Here is a 20,230-nt window from a genome sequence, read left to right on the forward strand (position 1 = left end):
TTCAAGCTATGAGAATGGACACTGTAATAAACATTTATTTATTAATATGTAAACTTTTGTATTATACATACATTACATAAACTGCTGTAAAACTTGTATGTGATCCTAATGTCTAACAGGTAAATTGTCAGTATTAGTGCACATGTAATTTACTAACAGTATTTTGGTATACCTGAGTATTGTTGCTCTGTATAGTGTGTGTGTGTGTGTGTGTGTGTTTGTGTTTGTGTTTGTGTTTGTGTTTGTGTCAGGCTTGGGTCCAAGTACACGTACTCATACTTTTACTCGTACTTACCGTATTTGACGGCTTATAAGATGCACCCCCCAATTTCGGCTGGCATTTAAAAAAAATATAATGAATGGGTTTGAACCATGAGAAGATTTTTCGCCTGACATTCGTATCCCTCCCCACTATCAGGTCATTATTAAAGTTTCACATGTATTCAGATCCTTATCAAATCCCAATACTTTACATTTAAAACTCTTAATATTTGGTGGGACCTACCAGAATTGGTCCTTCTTATAGACTCGAAGGTACTGCTTTGAGATGTAAACAAACATGGCGGAGACAGCGACATTCAGAGGGGTAATGGGTATAAAGTTTGCATCATATTTCTTTATTTTTATTCTACATCATAAGTCTAGTTGTTGTAATATTCTAGTGCATTTGTAAAACATAAGGAAGTGTGAAATTTCAAACTTGAATGTGCTTTAATGTTTGTTGAATACGTATTAAAGTAACAATGTTAAAAGATAAGCGTAAAATGGAGAAACAGGCACTTGTAAATATCGACCAATCTTCTCTATATCTTGTCAATATTATCCATGTACTTGTGTTTATCAATCAAACAAAGTTAAACAGTTTTATGAAGAAGGTCTGCCTTACCTCAGTGATCCCTGTCTACAAAGGAAACGTAGCGTGTCTTGTGCGTGTTGTCAGGTTTGGTGTACAACCGTCCACTAGTTTGTTTAGGTACAAGCATTAAGTCACTTAATTTTCTTCCTGACTGGTGTCATTTTATATGAAGTAGTGGTAAGTACTACTGTTATACACTGTTACTTCAGAAAAAGAGTTGCTGTTGCTGTATAAGCAATCACCACCTTGTTTACATAAACAGAGAGGTTTGCAGTTTAAGTGCCATTGCTGCACTAAAACTTCACTAGCCAGTGACCCAAAGCTGAACCTTGACCTTATAAGACACAGGGTGATTTTCAGGGACATTTTTTTGGAAAAAAAGTGCGTCTTATAAGCCATCAAATACGGTAAGTACACAATATCATGTACTTGTAATCGTATTCGGGGTAAAAAAAATCCTCATTACTTGTACTTGTATTCGTACTTGGACCCCTAGTACTCGACAATTTTACGATTTTTTATATTTTTTTATTTATTATTATTATTTTTTTTAGGACATTTGAGTACAGCAAAAACTGTAAACATGTGGCTGGTGTGGTGATTGATGACCTGCATGGGTGGAGGTGAGGCCAGATTAAGGGATAACAAAGGTGTGTCCTAAGTATGGGGCTTGGGGAGGCCTTAGCCCTGTGATGAGGTGACACTGAGGTCACGTGACAAAGGCAAAGAGAGGTTGGCAGTTTGCCACTTGTCAAAAATCAGAAAAGCAGAAAAATTACAAGGCTATATCAGTAAAAATTGCTTATTCTTAGACTTGACTACAGAACAAAAAAACTCGTACTAGGACTCGAGTTCCGCCATGAAACTGAGTACTTGTACTTGGATTCATGATACTGAGGTGGAATCATACTTGGACTCGAGTACAAAAAAATGTATTTGAACTCAAGCCTGGTGTGTGTGTGTGTGTGTGTGTGTGTGTGTGTGTGTGTGTGTGTGTGTGTGTGTGTGTGTGTGTGTGTGTGTATTTACCTAGTTGTATTTACCTAGTTGTGTGTGTGTGTGTGTGTGTGTGTGTGTGTGTGTGTGTGTGTGTGTGTGGGCACGCTTGTGTGCATTTATACATGTGGATGTGTGTGTACATGTGTGTGTGTATATCTGAAAGGAATAGTTTTATGAGTGAATGTGGTGTTAGGTTTGGGGCCTCAGGTTCACCTGCATTGAGTATTAACACAAGGCTTGGTGTGCTTGGTTGTGTATTTGTTGTTGTTGTTGTTATACAGGCTGTTGTAACACTTGAGACTAAAAGGCAATTTGTTTGAAAGAGAAGATTAAATCAAATCATTTTTACATTCATAAGTAATCTTAGTGCAGACTAAGATGGTTGTAACCTATGCCTTTATTAACTAAACATACAACTTAACACTAGAGTGTGGAATGTATGACTGACTCTAAAATCAAACAATGTATTTTACCTGCTAAAGTATCTTTAGTGTTTACTAAAAAATAAGTTTGGAAACCTATACATACTTAGCCTTACTGAAGCAGGGTGTGGAGTGTGTTTCCTGATCATGCATACTAAGTGGTGGCTGCATGGTGACTGGCAGTACTACTGTTGTTGCATGGCAATCATTTTGTTGTGTTTCTAGCGCTCTGACTGCCACCCGAGAGAGGCTCAAGGCTCGGTCATGCCCAGCTCTCAGTCTGTTGGAGGAGGAGGAGGAAGGGAAGGAAGGAGGAAATGGGTTGCAGGTTTTTCCTTCCTGGCCTTCATCCCACTTAGGTGGTGTTTCCTCTACTTCTGCCTCATCCTTGGTGGCCTCCCAGCGACTTTCTTCCTCAGACATCAACCTCCCCTCTCAGTCACCCTCACCTTCCCCTGTGGTACCACCCAGTCAGACCAAAGGCACCACCAGCACCCAGCAGGTCACATCCATACCTAGTCCTTCCCCCTCGGCTGTGACCACCACACCCAGCATCACATCCACCACACCCAGCATTACATCCACCACACCTGCCACCCCTGTCACCCCACACACCACCTCACCCTCCAGAACAGTCACCACCACCTCATCAGCTTCCCATGATGCCAAAGACTTGTTGACCATGGTTACCACTGCAGCCCCCACAGTCACCAGTGTAGTGAGCCAAAGTGTGTCTTCCTCCATTGGTACCACAGGCATTGTGTCCTCACCACCTCACAGACCCTTGGGACCCTCCCTCTCCAACCCCATCAGTTCTGTCCCCAGCTTCCCTCCTTCCTCATTGCTCCCATCCATCCCCTCCTCCTCCACCGTCACCACCATCACTACCACCACCCCGGCTGGCCTGGCCTCTCTCTCTACTAACCACACTACTAACAGCAAGGACCCTCGACTGCTGGCAAGGTCCGCATCCCTCAGAGAACGCATTCAGAGGTATGGTTCTTGCATCCCCGCTTGACTTTTTTGACTTTGCTTGAGGGCACACAACTCTATGTATCTTTTGCTGCATTTACTGCTCATGGCAGCAACTATCCTTGGATTGACCTCCAAAAGCTATTCCTACTGCTGAGTACCTTGTTTGACTCCTGTTATAAGTAAATTACAATTTCCAAGCTTTTATTGAATGTTTCTTTGTAGGTGTATTGACACCTGTTTTGGAAGATATTCCATTATATTTCCTTTTGTTTTGTTTCATTTACTTTCACTTCTGATGCAGATTTATGTGCTGCATGACACCAGTTGTGCTCTATGAGTGTGGTATTTGTTGAGGGAAAACTCTCAAGGCTCAGTTGTCACCAAAGTATTTGTTGTGTTTTCTTCTTTTCATGAGCAGTTTTTATGAGCTAAGCTTTTTGGGGCTGCCACTATTAAAAAAAAAAATCTTGATTCTTGACTGCCCAGCTTGTACATATACACTCCTGTTCTTGCTTACACAAAACTTGACAGCACACATTGTGACTGTGAGTGTGAGGAAAGTATGCTTCCCAAGATTGTGAGACTTTGAGTTTGTAGAACTGTGTTGTTACATGGAAGGCCATTTTATTTAGTATGCAAACTGAAACTGTTCATTGTCATTGAAGATATATAAACAGTTTAATGTCTTGTGCTTCTAAATCTTTTTAATTTTTTTCTGGATTTACTTTCAGCAGTGTTCTTGTGTACAGTTATGTGATTTTTTTATATTGCTTGTTAATTCTGTTTTGTGACTCATCCAACAGCTGCACTACTCTTACACAAAGTTAGCTTTGTTTTCCTTATGTATTTGAAAACTTTGATGTATTAAATAATAGGTGAAAGGATTGAGTAGGGTTGTGCTAGCTAACATTTATATGTAACTTTCTTTCACCATTCTCTTAATTGTCATTTCATCTCTGAAAATATTTAAAAACTTTATTGTAATCAGTCAACTTCTTTCCAACTTTGCCATTTCCAAGTGTAAATTTACACTGTGGTAGCCCTTCACATCTTGAAGCGGAATGGCTGTCAAGTGACATGGTGTTGTCCTCCCCCCAGGAACCACATGGACAGCATGGAGCCCCACGTGTCCAGTGGCGCCGTTCTCACCACCAACACCTCGCCCACCACACGCTCCAAAGGAAGGTGAGGACACATTTTGGGTTTGGACCTCTTGAGTGTGAACACTGAGGTGGTTGCAGGTGGTGGGAGAGTATGGGATGTTTATCTGGCTTAAAAGTAACCTATTTAATGCTGGGATTTAGGTTTATGTACTGTCTCCAACAAAAGGTTGTTATGTATATATTTAACATCTTCCCCTCTGGGTTTGGCCATGAAATATTATTTGCTTGATGAGAGACTTGGGTGTGGTGTCACCTCTAGCTAAATCCCTTGTATGAGATCCTAGTTGAACATTGGAAAGTTTTAATAATAAGGTTGTCAGGGATTAATATTAATAAAAATATCATACAGTTCCCTGAAAATTCAAGCAAAATTTGTCTTTTGAAACAGGCATTTTATACTCTTTGAGGCACCATTATCTTAGTCTGTTCTGATAAACTTGGTGGATAAGCTCCCTTCCATTTCCTTGCAAGGCATGTGACTGGCTAACAGGTGGATGATTAGTGTTCCTCCCCTCCCTCACACTTGTGGTTGGTCAGCTTCTTCCCTCCCTGCTTCCTTCGTGCCTGATCCATGCCAATGGTTGTATAGCAAGGATGGTGCTGGAAAGTCTTACTCTCTTTGTTTTTGTTGTCTAAATTATAAATGACAATATGCTCTTTAATTTAAATGGATATAAATGATAAACAAAAATTAATCTTCTCCAAAGCAAACATGCACTTTAGAGCAATATAAATATCTATTTGACTGGAATGAGTGAACTGCAGTCATGGAACCTCCCGACAATCTGCCCTCCAGTCTGCCAGACTCATCACTCTGATGGCTGGAGCTTATCCATCATGTTATATAATGAAGATAGTAGTCATTCATGTGAACATGGCTTGGAAAGACTTAGTTTTAAGGAATGAGGAATGGATTCTCTTCAGTGTAAAATATTTAAGGGCAGAGCTTTCCCCTGTGAAGCAAAAAGTAAATAATGCAACTCTGAATGTTGAAGCACTGAGGGATGAGTCCCCCTAAATAGGATTTGAGTTGATAAGCATAGACAACAGGTTTAGTGTTAGAGCCTTGTGGCTGCTGAGAGTGGTGAAGGCTGCAGCATTCAGTGTTCTCAAGGGGACATCAATCTTTTGCAGCAACAACGTGACCACTCTGACCACCAACGGGGGACTGAGCACCCTTCCTCCCCCTCCCAAGACAGCCCCATCCCTTCCCAACTCCACCCCCCCTGCTTCTACCAAACAACCCTCCCCATCACCATCCCCCTCACCCCCTATTGCCACTACCACTACCAAACCCCCAACCCCACCTCCAGCCCCACCCCAAACCCCACCCTCTGCCCAGCCCCCAGCGCCAACAGCCAAAATGAGTCCCGGGGGTGTCATAAAGAATTTCTTCAAGTGCGTACGCTTGCCTCACTACAGGAATGAGAATGACATGCACCTGCGTTTTCTAAATTTTCTTATTTGTGTGTCTCATCCTGACGTACTCTAAACCAACTCACCTCACATGACTTGACCCTACTAACTGGCATGTTGTTTGGTGTTTCTTCACCCATTAATAAAGTAATACTAATCATTAATAGTCATAACAACATATTAATGGCAGTAAATGGCAGTGATACTGATTGTGTGTTCTATAAATTAAAGCTTTCAGTATATGCAACACACCAAACATGTCAAGACTGAGTTGGTGAAGTGATGATTTTGTACAAGCAATACTTTACCTTTTTTTCTTTCTTCTTCAGGCAATTGCACTAAAGTGTGTGTGTGTGTGTGTGTGTGTGTGTGTGTTTTGTCATTGTTGTTGTTTTCTGAATATTGATATAGTATTGAATATAACGCAGGTATGCTAATGTGTTTCATTGGGTTTGCTGATGGCAGGTGGTAACCCCATTGCGCTTTTTATTTTATTTTTTTATTTTTTTATTTTTTTATTTTTTTACAGCCTTGTGTGTTCTTACAGTATGTGAGGGTTAGAGTGAGGTGTGGCTGTTAGAACTTCTTTTAACTTGTTTTTCTTGAAGAGGCCACTATCAGAACCATTTTTTCTGTGTGCCTGTCCAGGTTTGGTAAATCCAAACATACTTGTATTGTCGAATGGATGGCTGTGTGTGTGTGTGTGTGTGTGTGTGTGTGTGTGTGTGTGTGTGTGTGTGTGTGTGTGTGTGTGTGTAATATAGCACATGATAACCAGTTAGTACCTTCCTAAAGAAATCAGTTGGAGCTCAGAGGACCAATCTGTGTGTGCGTGTGTGTGTAATATAGCACATGATCACCAGCTAGTACTCTCCCAAAGAGAGCAATCGGAGCTTGGCCGACCAATCTGTGTGTGTGTGTGTGTGTGTGTGTGACTGGAGATGTGACCATTTCCTTTGGGTATTTCTTCATCTCTTATTATGATTGTCTTTTGTTCCTTGAGTCGGTGATCATCCCACCTTGCTTGCTGTACAAAATGAGGTCATGATGATGATGATGCTGTAGCTGTGGCTATCAGTTATGCCTCACATTTTTCTCGATGTTTCATAAATGTAAATATGTTTTCTTACAATCTTTGACTTCTTTGTCGTTAATCAATACTTTCCACTCCTAAAAGGATATAAATTATCTTAGCAACATTTTGGCAGTAACAGTCAGGAAATGGCTTTTAGCTGAATGGCTTCTATTTTTCTCAACCATTTGACCTTCCCACAAACATACAATTGGTCGAAAGTTTTTTATAAAACAGCGGGGCATTTGGGAGAGACCCCAACAAGCTCTCTGCCTCTCTGTGAATTCTTTGAGCATTGTGTTAATAAGTGCGGTAGTGTGTATCCTCTGAGCATTGTGTTAATATGTGCGGTAGTATTTCCTGTAGATGAGGCTCCTCTAGCCTTGGTTGGTCCCCACTCACTCATTCCATTGTTTGTACTCTGCCTGTGTCTGTGTGCTAACAGTTCTGCCCAGCCACTCCCCAGACTGTCAGCCTCACTACATTATCAGCACTTTGTTTTCTTGTTTTATTGAGTAAATTTTTTTAGCAAACAATCCTAAAAAGTTTTCAGAAATGAGTGGCCAAAGAAGTCTCCTACACATTCACTCGTATCAAACAAACTTACTGCATTCTGTATTTAAAAAAAAAATTTTGTTTTTAAATTTTGAATTTAGATTCATTCTTGTTTCCTGTATCCAGGAAATTTATGTATGCATAATTTGTAGAAAAATTTCAAAACGGGTCTCAAAACTCATTATGTTTGAGTGAGAACACTGTTGATACATGAATGGATGTTATTTTGAAGTGTTTAGTTGAGAGTATCTGTTAGCAAGACTTAGTGTTGAGAGCAGCAACTGAGTGTGTGGCGTGTGGGGCATGAGGCTCAGTCAGTCTGTGGGGTGGTTGGTTGTGGTCATGCAGAGGGCTGTGGGAGCGCTGTATGACCTGACGTGTAGCTTGTTGCATTCGTCCAGGTCATTCATGCCTCCGAGTCGGGATGAAGAGAGCGAGACACAGAGGAAAGCCCACGCCAAGATGGTGCGCTCCACCCGACGCTCCACCCAGGGCGTCACGCTGGAGGACCTCAAGTCTGCCGAGCAGCTCATGAAGAACAAGCAGCAGCAGCAGCAAGCCACTGTGAGCATTATATTACCCAAAAAGTGACTTTCAAAGATTTAGTTAAGACCAATCAAGATAAGGCAATATTTTAACAGAAACAGAAGTCATCTTTAAAATAGTCTTTTTCAGAATTTAGTCAAATGGAAATTTTAAACAGCAGAATAAAAAATTAAACCTATTCATGTTTTCCTTGGCAGTCATCTAGTCCAGAGTCCAAGGAGACATCCTCCACCACTACTGCCACCACCACAACTGCCACCACTACCACCACCACCACCTCACCCACCTCACCCAACAAGCCAAAGCCTGACTCACCCACCAAAGCGGATGATGAGGAGCGGCGTCCGTCATGGCGGCTCAAGGTGGATGACACGGATAAGAACAGGGTGTGTGCCTGAGAGGAAGCTGGGTTGATGCAAGACATTCTACTTAGTTTTACCTTTTTTCCTTTCTCTGTACACGCTTATCACCAATTTACCAGCAATGGGTAGTCTGGCACCTCCTTTAGGCCAGACAAAATTATGAAAGGCTGCCAAACTAGTTTACTGGGTGGCCACAGATGGCGTTATGTGTAGCATGCACTCACTTGGATTATTCAAATAACACAGCTTGGTGGTGATCCCTCAATTTTGGGAGATTCTCAGCTTATTTCTCTCATTGAATCCTTGTGGTAGCATCATTCATAACAAGAAAGAGGCTGCAAAGATTTTCAATCAGCCAGCCAGCCAAGCTGTAGGTAATTCTAAGTATGGAAAGGAAGTGATATTCCAGAGGCTAACTATTCACTAAGTAGAGGAATGTCATGCAGAAGATGGCTCCTGTAAACCTAACCTCACTATCCATGAATTTATCCAACCTCTTCTTGAATGTATCTATAGTATTGGCACCCACAACATTGCTACGTGTTGTACCTTGCTCTTTTACAACCAAAACCCGATTAACATCCCCCTTGTTGAAGCCCTTCATCCATTTACAGACCTCAATCAAGTCTCTGTAACCTTCGCCTTTCTAGAGAGTGTAGATTTAAATGCTTCAATCTATCCTCAAACGGCAAGATTCTCACCCCTTGAATAATTTTTGTCATCCTCTTCTGTACAGATTCTAACATCTTGATATCCATTCTGCCTGCATCACCGTATTGAAAGGGTTAACCCCTTCAATACGGTGACGCCGACGTCGGCGTCATCGTATGGAAAGGGTTAATCCTCTTCTAAATCTCTTAATCCTTTTCCATTTCCTCTTAATTCTCTTCTAAACTTCTTAAGAGGAAATGGAAGAGGATTCAGAGGTTTAGAAGAGGATTAAGAGGTTTAGGGCCGCTTTCAGTCGTTTTGTTTGTTTTGATCGTTACCAATGGCTGTTATGGCCGCTATAATATTTCTATGTAAAACTGGTCGATGGGGTAGTGGCGGCTGCGGGGTTAGCCTAGCCCCGCACCTTGCCCCACACTCTCAACACCTCTCACTTCCTCTGCAGCCACCACTACCTCATAGGCCAGTTTCACGTGGAAAACTATAGCGTCGATCGCTGCCATTGGTAACGATCAAAACAAACGAAGTGACTGTGAAAGCGGTCCTTAGAAGAGGATTAATCCTCTTCCATTTCCTCTTAACCCTTTCTATACTGTGACGCCGACATCTGCGTCACCATATGGAAAGGGTTAACCATCTTTCTGGGGGACATTGCCAAAGCACAAAGAACGCACACTGTAGTGCTGAAAACACTTAAGATTGCACACCAGAGCACAAATGCAATCGGACACGAGTGCACGGATGTTACTTCTACAAGTTTACAACTCAGACTGAGACTAGGGTCGCCAACTTGCCACCGTTTCCTTCAAACACGGAACACCATTTGTTCCCTATTTGTCTGTTTGAATGGTTAAGCAGATAAAATTCAGTATTTTAAAACTGCAGTGAACGCATATTTCAGTGAACCACAAACCAGTCCAAAAAATTGTTTGTCAGGGGTCGTCCTGAAATACGTGTAAAATACACGCTGTAATGTCCCTCCCCTTCCTCCTGCCTTCACGAGCAGTGGCTGTCAGTCATGGCAGGCTGGAGAAATTTTAGGGTTGCAACCCATTCCTTAAAAGGGATGGTGCTGCAAAGAAAAAAACAGGAACGCTGGATCTTACGCTCGCAACAGGAACCTTGGCAGCTTGTATGCTTTCCTGGATGTGACTGACTCCTGTTCACCCTCCATCTCAAACAATACGTTGGGTTATCTTCACGCTGGTGGTTGAACATAGTTCTGGTGCCTCGAGAATAGGGAAACTGCAGCTGCAAAATCCCGGGGCAAAGCCTACACCTTGAGCATAGTTACCAGTTGCAGGAATCTCCATAACAACCGTAAAACATTGATTTGTGTTTTATGTTATTTATCATTGCTATTTTTTAGTAAAATTACTTTAATTCTGGATAATATAATATGTAAAATTATTTTTTTATAAATATTTTTTTGAGATATGGGACGCATTAATGGAATTTACATCAATTTTAAAGAGGAAATTCATTTTGGTTTACGAGTGTTTTGGTGTGCGAGCAAAATTACAGAACGAATTAAACTTGTAAACTGAGGTATGACCGTGATATGTCATAGTTCATTATGTAGAGGAAGTCAAGAATAATAGTAAATAGAGGATAGTGTGAAGGATGGGAAGGCTTGGTGATGATAAGAAGATGATGGTTAAGGCAGGTACAGCTACTGGGTTTAGTGTGGCAGCGACATTCACTAAGAGTCTCATGACATTATTGTGTGACCTTGGCTGATCTGATAAATGGTTAATCTAATAAACCTTTGGGACCAAGGAAGCTGATAAATCTGTGGTGCACTAGAGTTATATATGGTGTCTAAACCAGTGATTTTTTTCTCACATTAGTTCATATTTTTTGCTCTAATGTAAAAAAATGCACCTAGGATCCCAAACTAGTGGCTCCTCAGCTCCTAAAGGTATTCATGAAAGTTCTGTATCTTGTATTCCTCAGTTTTCCCTGGAGAATGTGCGATCAAAAGACAAGCCTGAGGTGGAGAATGATGCAGACACGCCCACCTTCACAGTACAGCTGCGGAAAAAAAATACGGAGGAGAAAGGTGAGGCAGCACTTCTGAATGTTGCCACTTTTTGTTTATTTCCTCTATAATGCTACTTCCTTCCTAATGCCACCATTGACCCATATTTTTCCTTTGTCTTGTATAATATTATGTCTTCCTTTTAATAATATTGCTCTTTCATATTTATTCAACCCCTTTCAGCTTTTCTCTTATGAGGTTGTACTTCCCTCTTCATAAACTTATCACTGAATTCCTAATACTCTTTTCGTTTTGCTATTGATAATATTTTCATCCTTCGTTACCCAAACTTTCATTAACTCTTTACTCTTCCCATTTACTTCCCGTCTTATATCTGTTTGACATAACCCATCCTGTGCTGTGTCTTCTGCCCATCCTTATTTTTCTCATCCACCCTAATGTGTACTTCACAGATGAGGAGAAGGAGAGTGAGCGCAACTCCCAGACTCGCGAGGGCACGCAGGCAGCCATCCAGCGGCGGAAAAAGCCCAAGCGGCGCTCCACAGGGAAGGTCCAGGTCAACATGGACGTAAGTGTTGCATGGCGTTGCCTCCTTACTCTTGTTGATTCACCAGCTTTTCAACTAGATTTTTTCCTCCACCAAGCCTGATTTTTCTGTTCAACATGATTCACATTAGCTTGCTTCTTTTTTCTACCCCCACACACCCATTTCACCCATACCCTATACTTGCCTGGGTGCATTTTGAGTTTGTTTTTAATTTTTTCTGTTGGGGTTTGTTTTGATTTTTTGCCTCTACATCGCTTGCCTCTCGGACCCCAGGAGATAGACCCTGAGAAGAGGGCCCAGCGCTCTGCCGAACAGCAGCAGCGGCAGGGCGAGGAAGGCAGCGATGATGATGAGGAGGAGGCTGAAACGGTGAGTAAGCTGCCTCCCCACACAGCGCCTTGCAGTGCCACTCCATAACAACCTGGCACCCTAGTCCTGCTTGCCTTTGCTTTCATGTTTTCTGCTCATGGCAGAGAACTGCTTAGCCTTTGTTTTAGTTTGGATATTTTCTGTTGCATTGAGTTTTTGTTGGAAGTGGATATTGTTTGTGTTGCTCTCCTTAAAGGTTCTTCCACTGTATCATTGGGTTTGCATCTTTTTTTTTTTTTTTTTTTTTTTTTTTATTTATTTATTTTTTTTTTATAGCTTGCCAATCAGAATTTTTTTTTCTCATTTATTTAGTTGTTTGGTTAATTTTACTGTAAATACAAGTTACCTTATCTTTTTTTTTCATTTACTTTCTTGCCACTACAGCTCCCATCTTTTTTAGAAATGTTTAGTTTGTTTCTTTCTCAAGTTTTCATTTTTGTGTAGCTGGTAGTTTCTTTTCTTTCTCTGGTACTTATTTTTATTCTTTTGTAGCATTTTAACTTTCTGGTAAAATGCTAAAGTAGTTTTCTTTACTTTGCGACACCTGCACGAAAGTAGTTTTTGTGCATGTTCATAGAATCTAACCCAGTGACTTTAGTGAATGAATGAGTGAAAACATAACTCCTCAAACTGAGGCTCAAGAAGTCTCTGGTTTGTGGTTGTGCCAGTGAGAGGGAGTTTATGTGAACTAACAACTTGTCTTTTTGCCTAGTTTTTAGTCATATTCGTCAGCTATATTTATCTAAGCTGTGAAAAAGCTATATGTTGCAACTTTGCTGCCTTGTAATGCAACCGGTGACTGAAAGGATAATTTGAATGAGTGTCTGAGCTCAATGATTTGTATTTGTATATTGTGGATTTTTTTTTTTGGTTTTTTTTTTGTGTGTGTGTGTGTGTGTGTGTGTGTGTGTGTGTGTGTGTGTGTGTGCGCACCTACGTGGTACAGTGGTTGCATGCTTAGCTATGAACTTGCAGGGTTGGGATTGAATCATGGCCTGGGCAGTCGGCTTGCAGCTCACCCAGCTGTTCATCCTCTATTGGGCTGGTTATTAAATGGGTACCTGGGGAAACCTGAGGAAGATAAACTGTGGTAACCTGGATATCACACTGGCCGTGTCCCACAGTATTGTGGTCTTACCCACCACAGGCTCAAGGGCTAATGCGACGGAGATGAGCACCGATGCCACTCACAGCTATAGTGTGTGCCCCAAACTTTACCTTTACCTTAGTGCTGGTAAGCTTTCATGATGGGGCCTGTTGGTTGGCCCCCAGCTCTTTAATGGTACAGGCAAATGTTTTTTTATTTTATACTGGTGCCATTCACACTTGGCTCATGCTGTTTCCTGGAGCTCTATTTGATCCTCTTTAGAGAGTTTTGCTAGTGTCCGGGTTAATTGCTGGTCATCAGGACAGCACGTGGGTAGTCTTAGGCCACTTGACGATGACTATATATTGTCAGTTGTCTGTTAAGAGTACAGACTCGTGGAAAGACTAGATAGCTTCAATTTATACAATATTGATGGTACATTTACCAGATGCTTGAGCAAAATTTTAAGTAATTTTGTAAAAAAAAATTGTTGGCAAATACTAGAGTGTAACCCAACGGCCAAACCAGGGGAGATTTGCTCATATATATATATATATATCTATATATATATATATCTATCTATATATATATATATATATATATATATATATATATATATATATATATATATATATATACAATAAAAATAAAGTTTACCCTGAAGCATAAAAATAAAGTTAACGCATAATTCAAGGCCACTTTGTATTTGAAGTACCCGCGATGTGAGTGGCGGGAGGAGCGTGGTATGACGCGTGCTCCCCCACCTCCACCTCACCCACCACTCCCTCAGTCTCCCTGACACATGAGTGAGTTAGTGCGCTCTCAGATCTGAAGCATGATGCACTGCTCCACGGGCCCTCACTTTCCCGTCCACGTGCCAAACACAAAACCAAACCAAACACTACCACAGCATCAAAATGGGTCGGAAGAAGCTTACAATGGAAGAAAAGGCCCGGGCCCTTGCCCTAATAGAGCAGGGAATGCCGATGAAGCACGTTGCTGCCAAATTAAATGTCAGCAGAGTGTCCCTCTTCAAGCTTAAAAAGTCTGCTGCGTCCCTGCCTACCGGGAAGGCACCACCTCGCAAACTGGGATGTGGGCGCAAGAGAAAGACTTCAGAGAGGACTGACAAGATGTTGGTGAGAGAGGTGAAGCAAAATCCATCCATTACAGCAGCAGAATTGAAGAAAAAACACCCAGACCTGCTCCAAGATGTCGCTGTCCGTACGTTACAACACCGCCTGCAAAAAGACCTAGGCCTGCCCTGCCGCCGTGCTGCCAAGAAGCCGCTTCTCACAGACACCATGAGGAAGAAGAGACTGCTGTTTGCCAAGAAATACCGTGACTGGACACCTGAGCAATGGAAAAGTGTGATGTGGAGTGACGAGAGCACGTTTCAGCTCGTCAGGGGTGGCTCAAAGTTGGTGAGGCGGCCCAGCACCGTGAGCAGATATGACACCCACTACACGGTCAAGACAGTTAAACACCCAGATAGCGTAATGGTATGGGCCTGTTTCAGTGGGAAGATTGGCAGGAGAGGTCTCTACCTCCCAAAGAATGTAACCATGAAGGGAGCCAATTACATCGATGTTTTGAAGGAACACCTGCTCCCCGCATATCAAATTCAGGGTACGGAATTTTTCATGCACGACGGAGCCCCGGCACACAGGTCTCGAGCAGTCAAAAAATTCCTTGATGAGCAAAACATCAAGGTTTTGGACTGGCCAGGTAACTCCCCTGACTTAAACCCCATTGAGAACGCCTGGAACAAGATGAAAAACGACCTAGCCAAGTCGCGCCCACATCAATCGTCCCCTGAAGGAGGCCCTGAAGAAGATGTGGGTGACAATGGACGTCTCATACTAAAATTTAGCAATATCTATGCCAAAGAGGATCAAACAGGTGCTCAAAACTCGAGGGAACATGACAAAGTACTAATTGTATCAATAAGGACACAATATAACAAACTTTAAAACTATTTTCGTGTTTTATAACCCAAAAAGCATAGGTAAACTTTTATTTTTATATATATATATATATATATATATATATATATATATATATATATATATATATATATATATATATATATATATATATATATATATATATATATATATATATATATATATATATATATATATATATATATATATATATATATATATATATATATATATATATATATATATATATATATATATATATATATATAAATATATCTATATATATATATATATATATATTTATATATATATAAATATATTTATCCTCAGATTTCATAGGAGGCTGCTGTCTCCTCCGTGTAGTGTTAGAAGTTTGTTAGTATTGAGTTCAGAGACTACCAAGTTGACTGTTCTTTACTGGATTGAAAAATGTTCCTTTTTATATATTATTAACTTTAAAGCAACAGTACTTGAGTACCATACATGTAAAAGCAAGAGCATAACTGGACGTGCCAGCCAAAATTGATGAGTTACTCTGAATAGTGTCACTAAGGGGAGGAGATTCATTCTCCTCAAAAAACTTAAGTCATCGTGTCTATTCATCCTCCATTTTCATTCTTTGTTTGCCCACTGTCATCATAAATCATCTTTTGAATACTTGGGATTCCATCACTGGTTATACCCGATGATACAGGGCCATAAAGTAATGTGGGATTGTTGTTTTATTGTCATTGTGTCTAAAGCTGAGTTACAGCCCTTTTTGTGTAGGAGGAACTAGGAAATAGACAATCCATTATTTGAAGTGGAGTGGTGTTACTGGTGTACCAAGGAAGGGTCCAAGGGTGTGTGTTGGTCTGTTTTGCCATTCAGGTGTGTGCGTCCTTGTGTGCATACGTGTGTGTGTGGGTCTGAAAAATAAAAGTTGATAATGCTTTTATTCATCGGTAATAAAGTAACAACAAATGAATTATTTCTAGAAAAATTAGGACAACCAAAAGCACTCATATGTAAAGGCATGATATTTGGACAATATAATAGCTAGAAGAAGATTCAGATAAAATTTGTGATGATGCAAGCGCCACAGTCACAAAAAAAGATCTCTAAAATGATCTCCATACACAAAAGCATGTATAAAGTTCCTTTGCCTAGTAGCATGTGGGTTAGCAGTGGCAGGGCTTTATGGGCTGCCAGTGTGTTGTGGAGCACAGGTGGTGGGGATGTTGGGGCTCAGCTCTCCACTGCACCGTCTTGAAGTGGCCTGTAGGTGGGAGCAGAGATAGAGCAGTTAGTACTTGCTGTGAACTCTCTCTCACACACACACACACACACACACACACACACACACACACACACACAAACGCACACACACACACACACACACACACACACACACACACACACACACACACACACACACACACACACACACACACACACACACACACACACACACACACACACATACATGCTTACGTGTGCACACACACACACAAACGCGTACACACAAACACACACACACACACACCTTGAAGTGGGGTGCAGGTGGGCTATCCATCTCAAACACTCCCTTGGTCGTCACCACCACCACCACCTGCTCCCTGTCACAAATGGAAGATCAGATCTGAGTTATGTGTCACAAACTCACACGGCAGGCTACTTTTATGGTTCCTTCACCCCCTTGGCAAGATATGTATGCTCTCTTTCCTCAGACAGGAGCAACAAGTACAGTTGACAAGTGCAGCAGGGAAAAAGACAGAAATGTAGTCAGAGGTCTTTGATGTGACAGAGTATAATGTTTTCTTTTTTTGTTTTTAAAGATGAAAACACTAGGAAGGGGTCACAACATTAATTCTCAGTGAATGATGTGATGTAGGGTGAGGGGGAGCAGGGTTGATGTTCCTGGTCAGGCAGACTGAGAGACATGATGACCCACTGACCTTATAACTGAGACTCACTTTAGCCAAGCTCCACTGACTAATGACTGTCTGGTGGTGGTGGTGGTGGCAGTGGTGGTGGTGGTGAGAAGGAAATAGTTGCAGTGGTGATGAGGGCTTCGAGTAAAAGTTTAAATGAATGTCTGACCAGATGAGGACATAGATCAGAGGATAAAGATGCTTTGTCTCTTAAACCAGGAGTGTTAAGTTGTGTGTGAGGTCTGGCAGGGGTCTAGGGAATGTGTTGGTCTGTGTATGTGTGTGTGCATGTGTTTGTGTAGGTAGTGCAAGCTCCTGCCAGGTGTGTTGGTGCAAATGGAAGGCGTTGTGGCAAGGGTGCACATATGAATAGCTTGCATGAAAGAGGTTTGTGGGTCTTGCAGTTAAAGTGTTATGAGTTATGAGGTGTATTATTGTTGTATTGGTGGTGTGGCTTTGACAAGATGTGACTGTTGGTGTATTCTTTTTGGGCCTAAAGAAAGTCCTCGTTTGGAGATTGACATATAGTGAGGAAGGGATGTCAGATGTGTCTTGATTCCTCATTTATATGCTTGCTTGTGTGTGTGTGTGTGTGTGTGTGTGTGTGTGTGTGTGTGTATGAAGGTTGATCTTTTGGCCTAGTTCTAAACTGAGTAAAGAAGACCAAGAATAAGGACAGTAAAAATTAATGAGGGTCAAAAGTATGATGAAGCCTTTGTAAAGAGAAAATCTGGCAACTTGTCTCACCAAGATGCAAGTGACAACTGTACATTGTATCACTCCTTAACAACAGAGAAAAACAAAAGCATGATACCAAATTAAAGAAAGTTATTAGACAATAATCTTCAAAGTTCTTTATACAGAAAGGTAAAGTTGGGAGGAGACACTATAGCTACACATGGCTCATTTCTGTCGCATTGGGCCTTTGAGCCTGTGGTGGATTGGAACAAATTTTTTCCTGGACACAGGGCTGGTGTAACATCTGGGCTACCACAGTTTACAGAAGTTTAGTTTTATCAGCTCTGCAACAAACGTTATTGACTCCGTTTCACACCCTGACATGAGATACAAGGAAACGGAAGCAAGATCCAAAATCAATCAATCAGTGGGGGCATACGCCGGGGGCGCGTCACCTCGCCCACTCTACAATGTGAAGTAAATATAGCAGCCACTGCCCAAAAACCCACCGATGGGAAGTATTGTCCTAGATGTCAATGTCCAGCCCAGCTTTGTATGACGCTCACTGACGTTGGGTGGCAGCAGCAGCCAAAATAGTACAGGTTGTCAACCCAGACAAAAATACACCTGCTCAATGCTGTTGAAATAGCCAGCTTGCCGCCGCCTGTGTTGTGCTGGCAGCTGCTTAATATTACCGTTGGGGAGGGAGGGGGGGAGAGAGGAAGAGAAAGAGAGGAGTGGCTCTCTTGTCACCACATCTGCAAGTCTTTCATTGCAGTCTTTCAACACATTCAATGATACTGATCTCATCTTCCTGAGAAGGTGAAGTTGTGGGGATGATGATATTATTTGGATGCGATAAGACCTAATCCTCTGTTGGTCCTTGTGTCTGCAATTTTATCTAAAGATTCAGAAAGTGATAGGACGAATGGGAAATTGTCTGTTGGGGGCCAAAGGGGGTATTGGAACATATTATTAGGTGTGAGTAATGGTCCCTTAAGAGAATGCTAATGTGAAGGCCACAACACAGGAACTACAAAAAAGATATATGTGTGTGTGTGTGTGTGTGTGTGTGTTCTTATGAATTTACCTAGTTGTGAAATACAGGAAAAGAGCCGTACTAGGCTCATGCTGTCCCATTTTAATGACGAGATTTTCTATTTTTATTTATTTATTATTATTATTATTATTATTATTATTATTATTTTTTTTTTTTTTTTTTTTTTTTTTTTATTACTCTCTCAGTCCCACACATCCTCTGCGTGTATCGAAACACACGATAAATTAATCACAACAAGGAGAGGGTATTCCCCGGCTGCCTGGGATTGAACCCGTGACCAGCGTGACGGGAGAGCCACTCCTTACCGAGTCGGCCAAAGAGGTACCCCACTGGCTAAGTGGGTTATGGGAGGCTTGTTCATCAGGCCATTACCGCACTACACCATCACAACTCCTCGCCTTACGTCGCGTACCTACTCACTGCTAGGTGAACAGGGGCTACACGTGAAAGAAGATAAACTCAACTTATCTTCACCCTGTCGGGGAATCGAACCCCAGTCCTTCTGGTTGTGAGGCAGACGCTCTAACCACTGAGCTACCGGACTGTGTGTGTGTGTGTGTGTGTGTGTGTGTGTGTGTGTGTGTGTGTGTGTGTGTGTGTGTGTGTGTGTGTTACTCGTCTGGATTCTGTTGGATGGCCAGGGTTTGAGGTCTCATGGTGTCAAGTCTAGGCTAGCTTGGAGGTGAAAAGGCTTGTTTATGATCAATTAAAGATGCATAGGAAATTTCAAACCCATGGCAATTGTAAATTAAAGATTAAGAGGTTAGAAGGATTGGAGTGGTCGAATAAACCGTAAGGGAAGGAAGAAAGAATAAGGACATGGCTGAATTGTAAGCTGAGAAGTAAAGGGAGTAGAGGAAAGATGAGATGAGGGGGAAAGTAAGGAGGTGAGTGGAGAGTGGAGAGCAGGAAAGAGGGAATATGGGAGATGAGGGAGGAAAGAATTAATAATCTGTGAAAGGATGAAGGGAAGGGTCAGAAGGAAGGAAAAAGGCGAGGAGGAGCATGGCTGACTTTAGACTTTTGATAATGTTAAGTAGAAGATGGATGGAGGTGCCAAAAACATGATGATGCTAAGCAGATGATGGCTAAGTGGAGGCTGCCTAAGTTAAGATGTTGTTGAGGGGAGAGTGTGGGTGTGTGGGTGGGCAGGTGATGCCTCCTCATAAACACAGGTCACAGGTGTAAACAAGACCCTCATGTGGTGGTGGTTGGCAGGTTCTCACCAGGTGTGGGGGCTCAGGTCGGTGTTCTCAGATGCTTCCACCTCTCACATCAACTATTTCCAGAGGCCGAAAGAGATCAGTCTGGTTCCAATGAGTATGGTCTTTGGTTTTACAGAAGAATAATCAGACTACCACCAGGGTCATAAAACTACCCATGGCAGTGGCCAAAACTTCTTTGAAAGCCTTGTCAGATGTGTTACTAAGGCACCAGTATGTTTGAAAATATAAAAAATCAAATGGATCAAACTCCCCCAGGATCATAAAACCTCCCCTGGAAATGCCCCAGACTCCTATGAAAGCCTTGTTAAATATGCATGTTTGGGCGCTGGAATGTTTAAGGTTATCCCCCTCAGCATCTTGGTTGTTG

General features: G+C 41.7%; 1 protein-coding gene across 16 annotated transcripts in view; it reads left to right on the forward strand.

Moving 5' to 3' along the window:
• LOC127006556 (protein phosphatase 1 regulatory subunit 12B-like) overlaps nt 1-20,230 on the forward strand; it is a 162,392-nt gene that overhangs the window by 86,321 nt on the left and 55,841 nt on the right. For 6 of the 16 annotated variants that reach the window (XM_050876533.1, XM_050876538.1, XM_050876539.1 and 3 more), the window contains 8 exons: nt 2,503-3,270; nt 4,351-4,437; nt 5,550-5,813; nt 7,842-8,022; nt 8,202-8,390; nt 10,992-11,097; nt 11,490-11,605; nt 11,858-11,953. In XM_050876533.1, the coding sequence (XP_050732490.1) occupies nt 2,503-3,270; nt 4,351-4,437; nt 5,550-5,813; nt 7,842-8,022; nt 8,202-8,390; nt 10,992-11,097; nt 11,490-11,605; nt 11,858-11,953 (1,807 nt within the window). The remainder of the gene's footprint in view (nt 1-2,502; nt 3,271-4,350; nt 4,438-5,549; nt 5,814-7,841; nt 8,023-8,201; nt 8,391-10,991; nt 11,098-11,489; nt 11,606-11,857; nt 11,954-20,230) is intronic. The other 10 variants (XM_050876540.1, XM_050876541.1, XM_050876546.1 and 7 more) reach the window with 8 other exon arrangements.

This window comes from Eriocheir sinensis, chromosome 33, assembly GCF_024679095.1.
Source record: "Eriocheir sinensis breed Jianghai 21 chromosome 33, ASM2467909v1, whole genome shotgun sequence".
Classification (NCBI taxonomy): Eukaryota; Metazoa; Arthropoda; class Malacostraca; order Decapoda; family Varunidae; genus Eriocheir; species Eriocheir sinensis.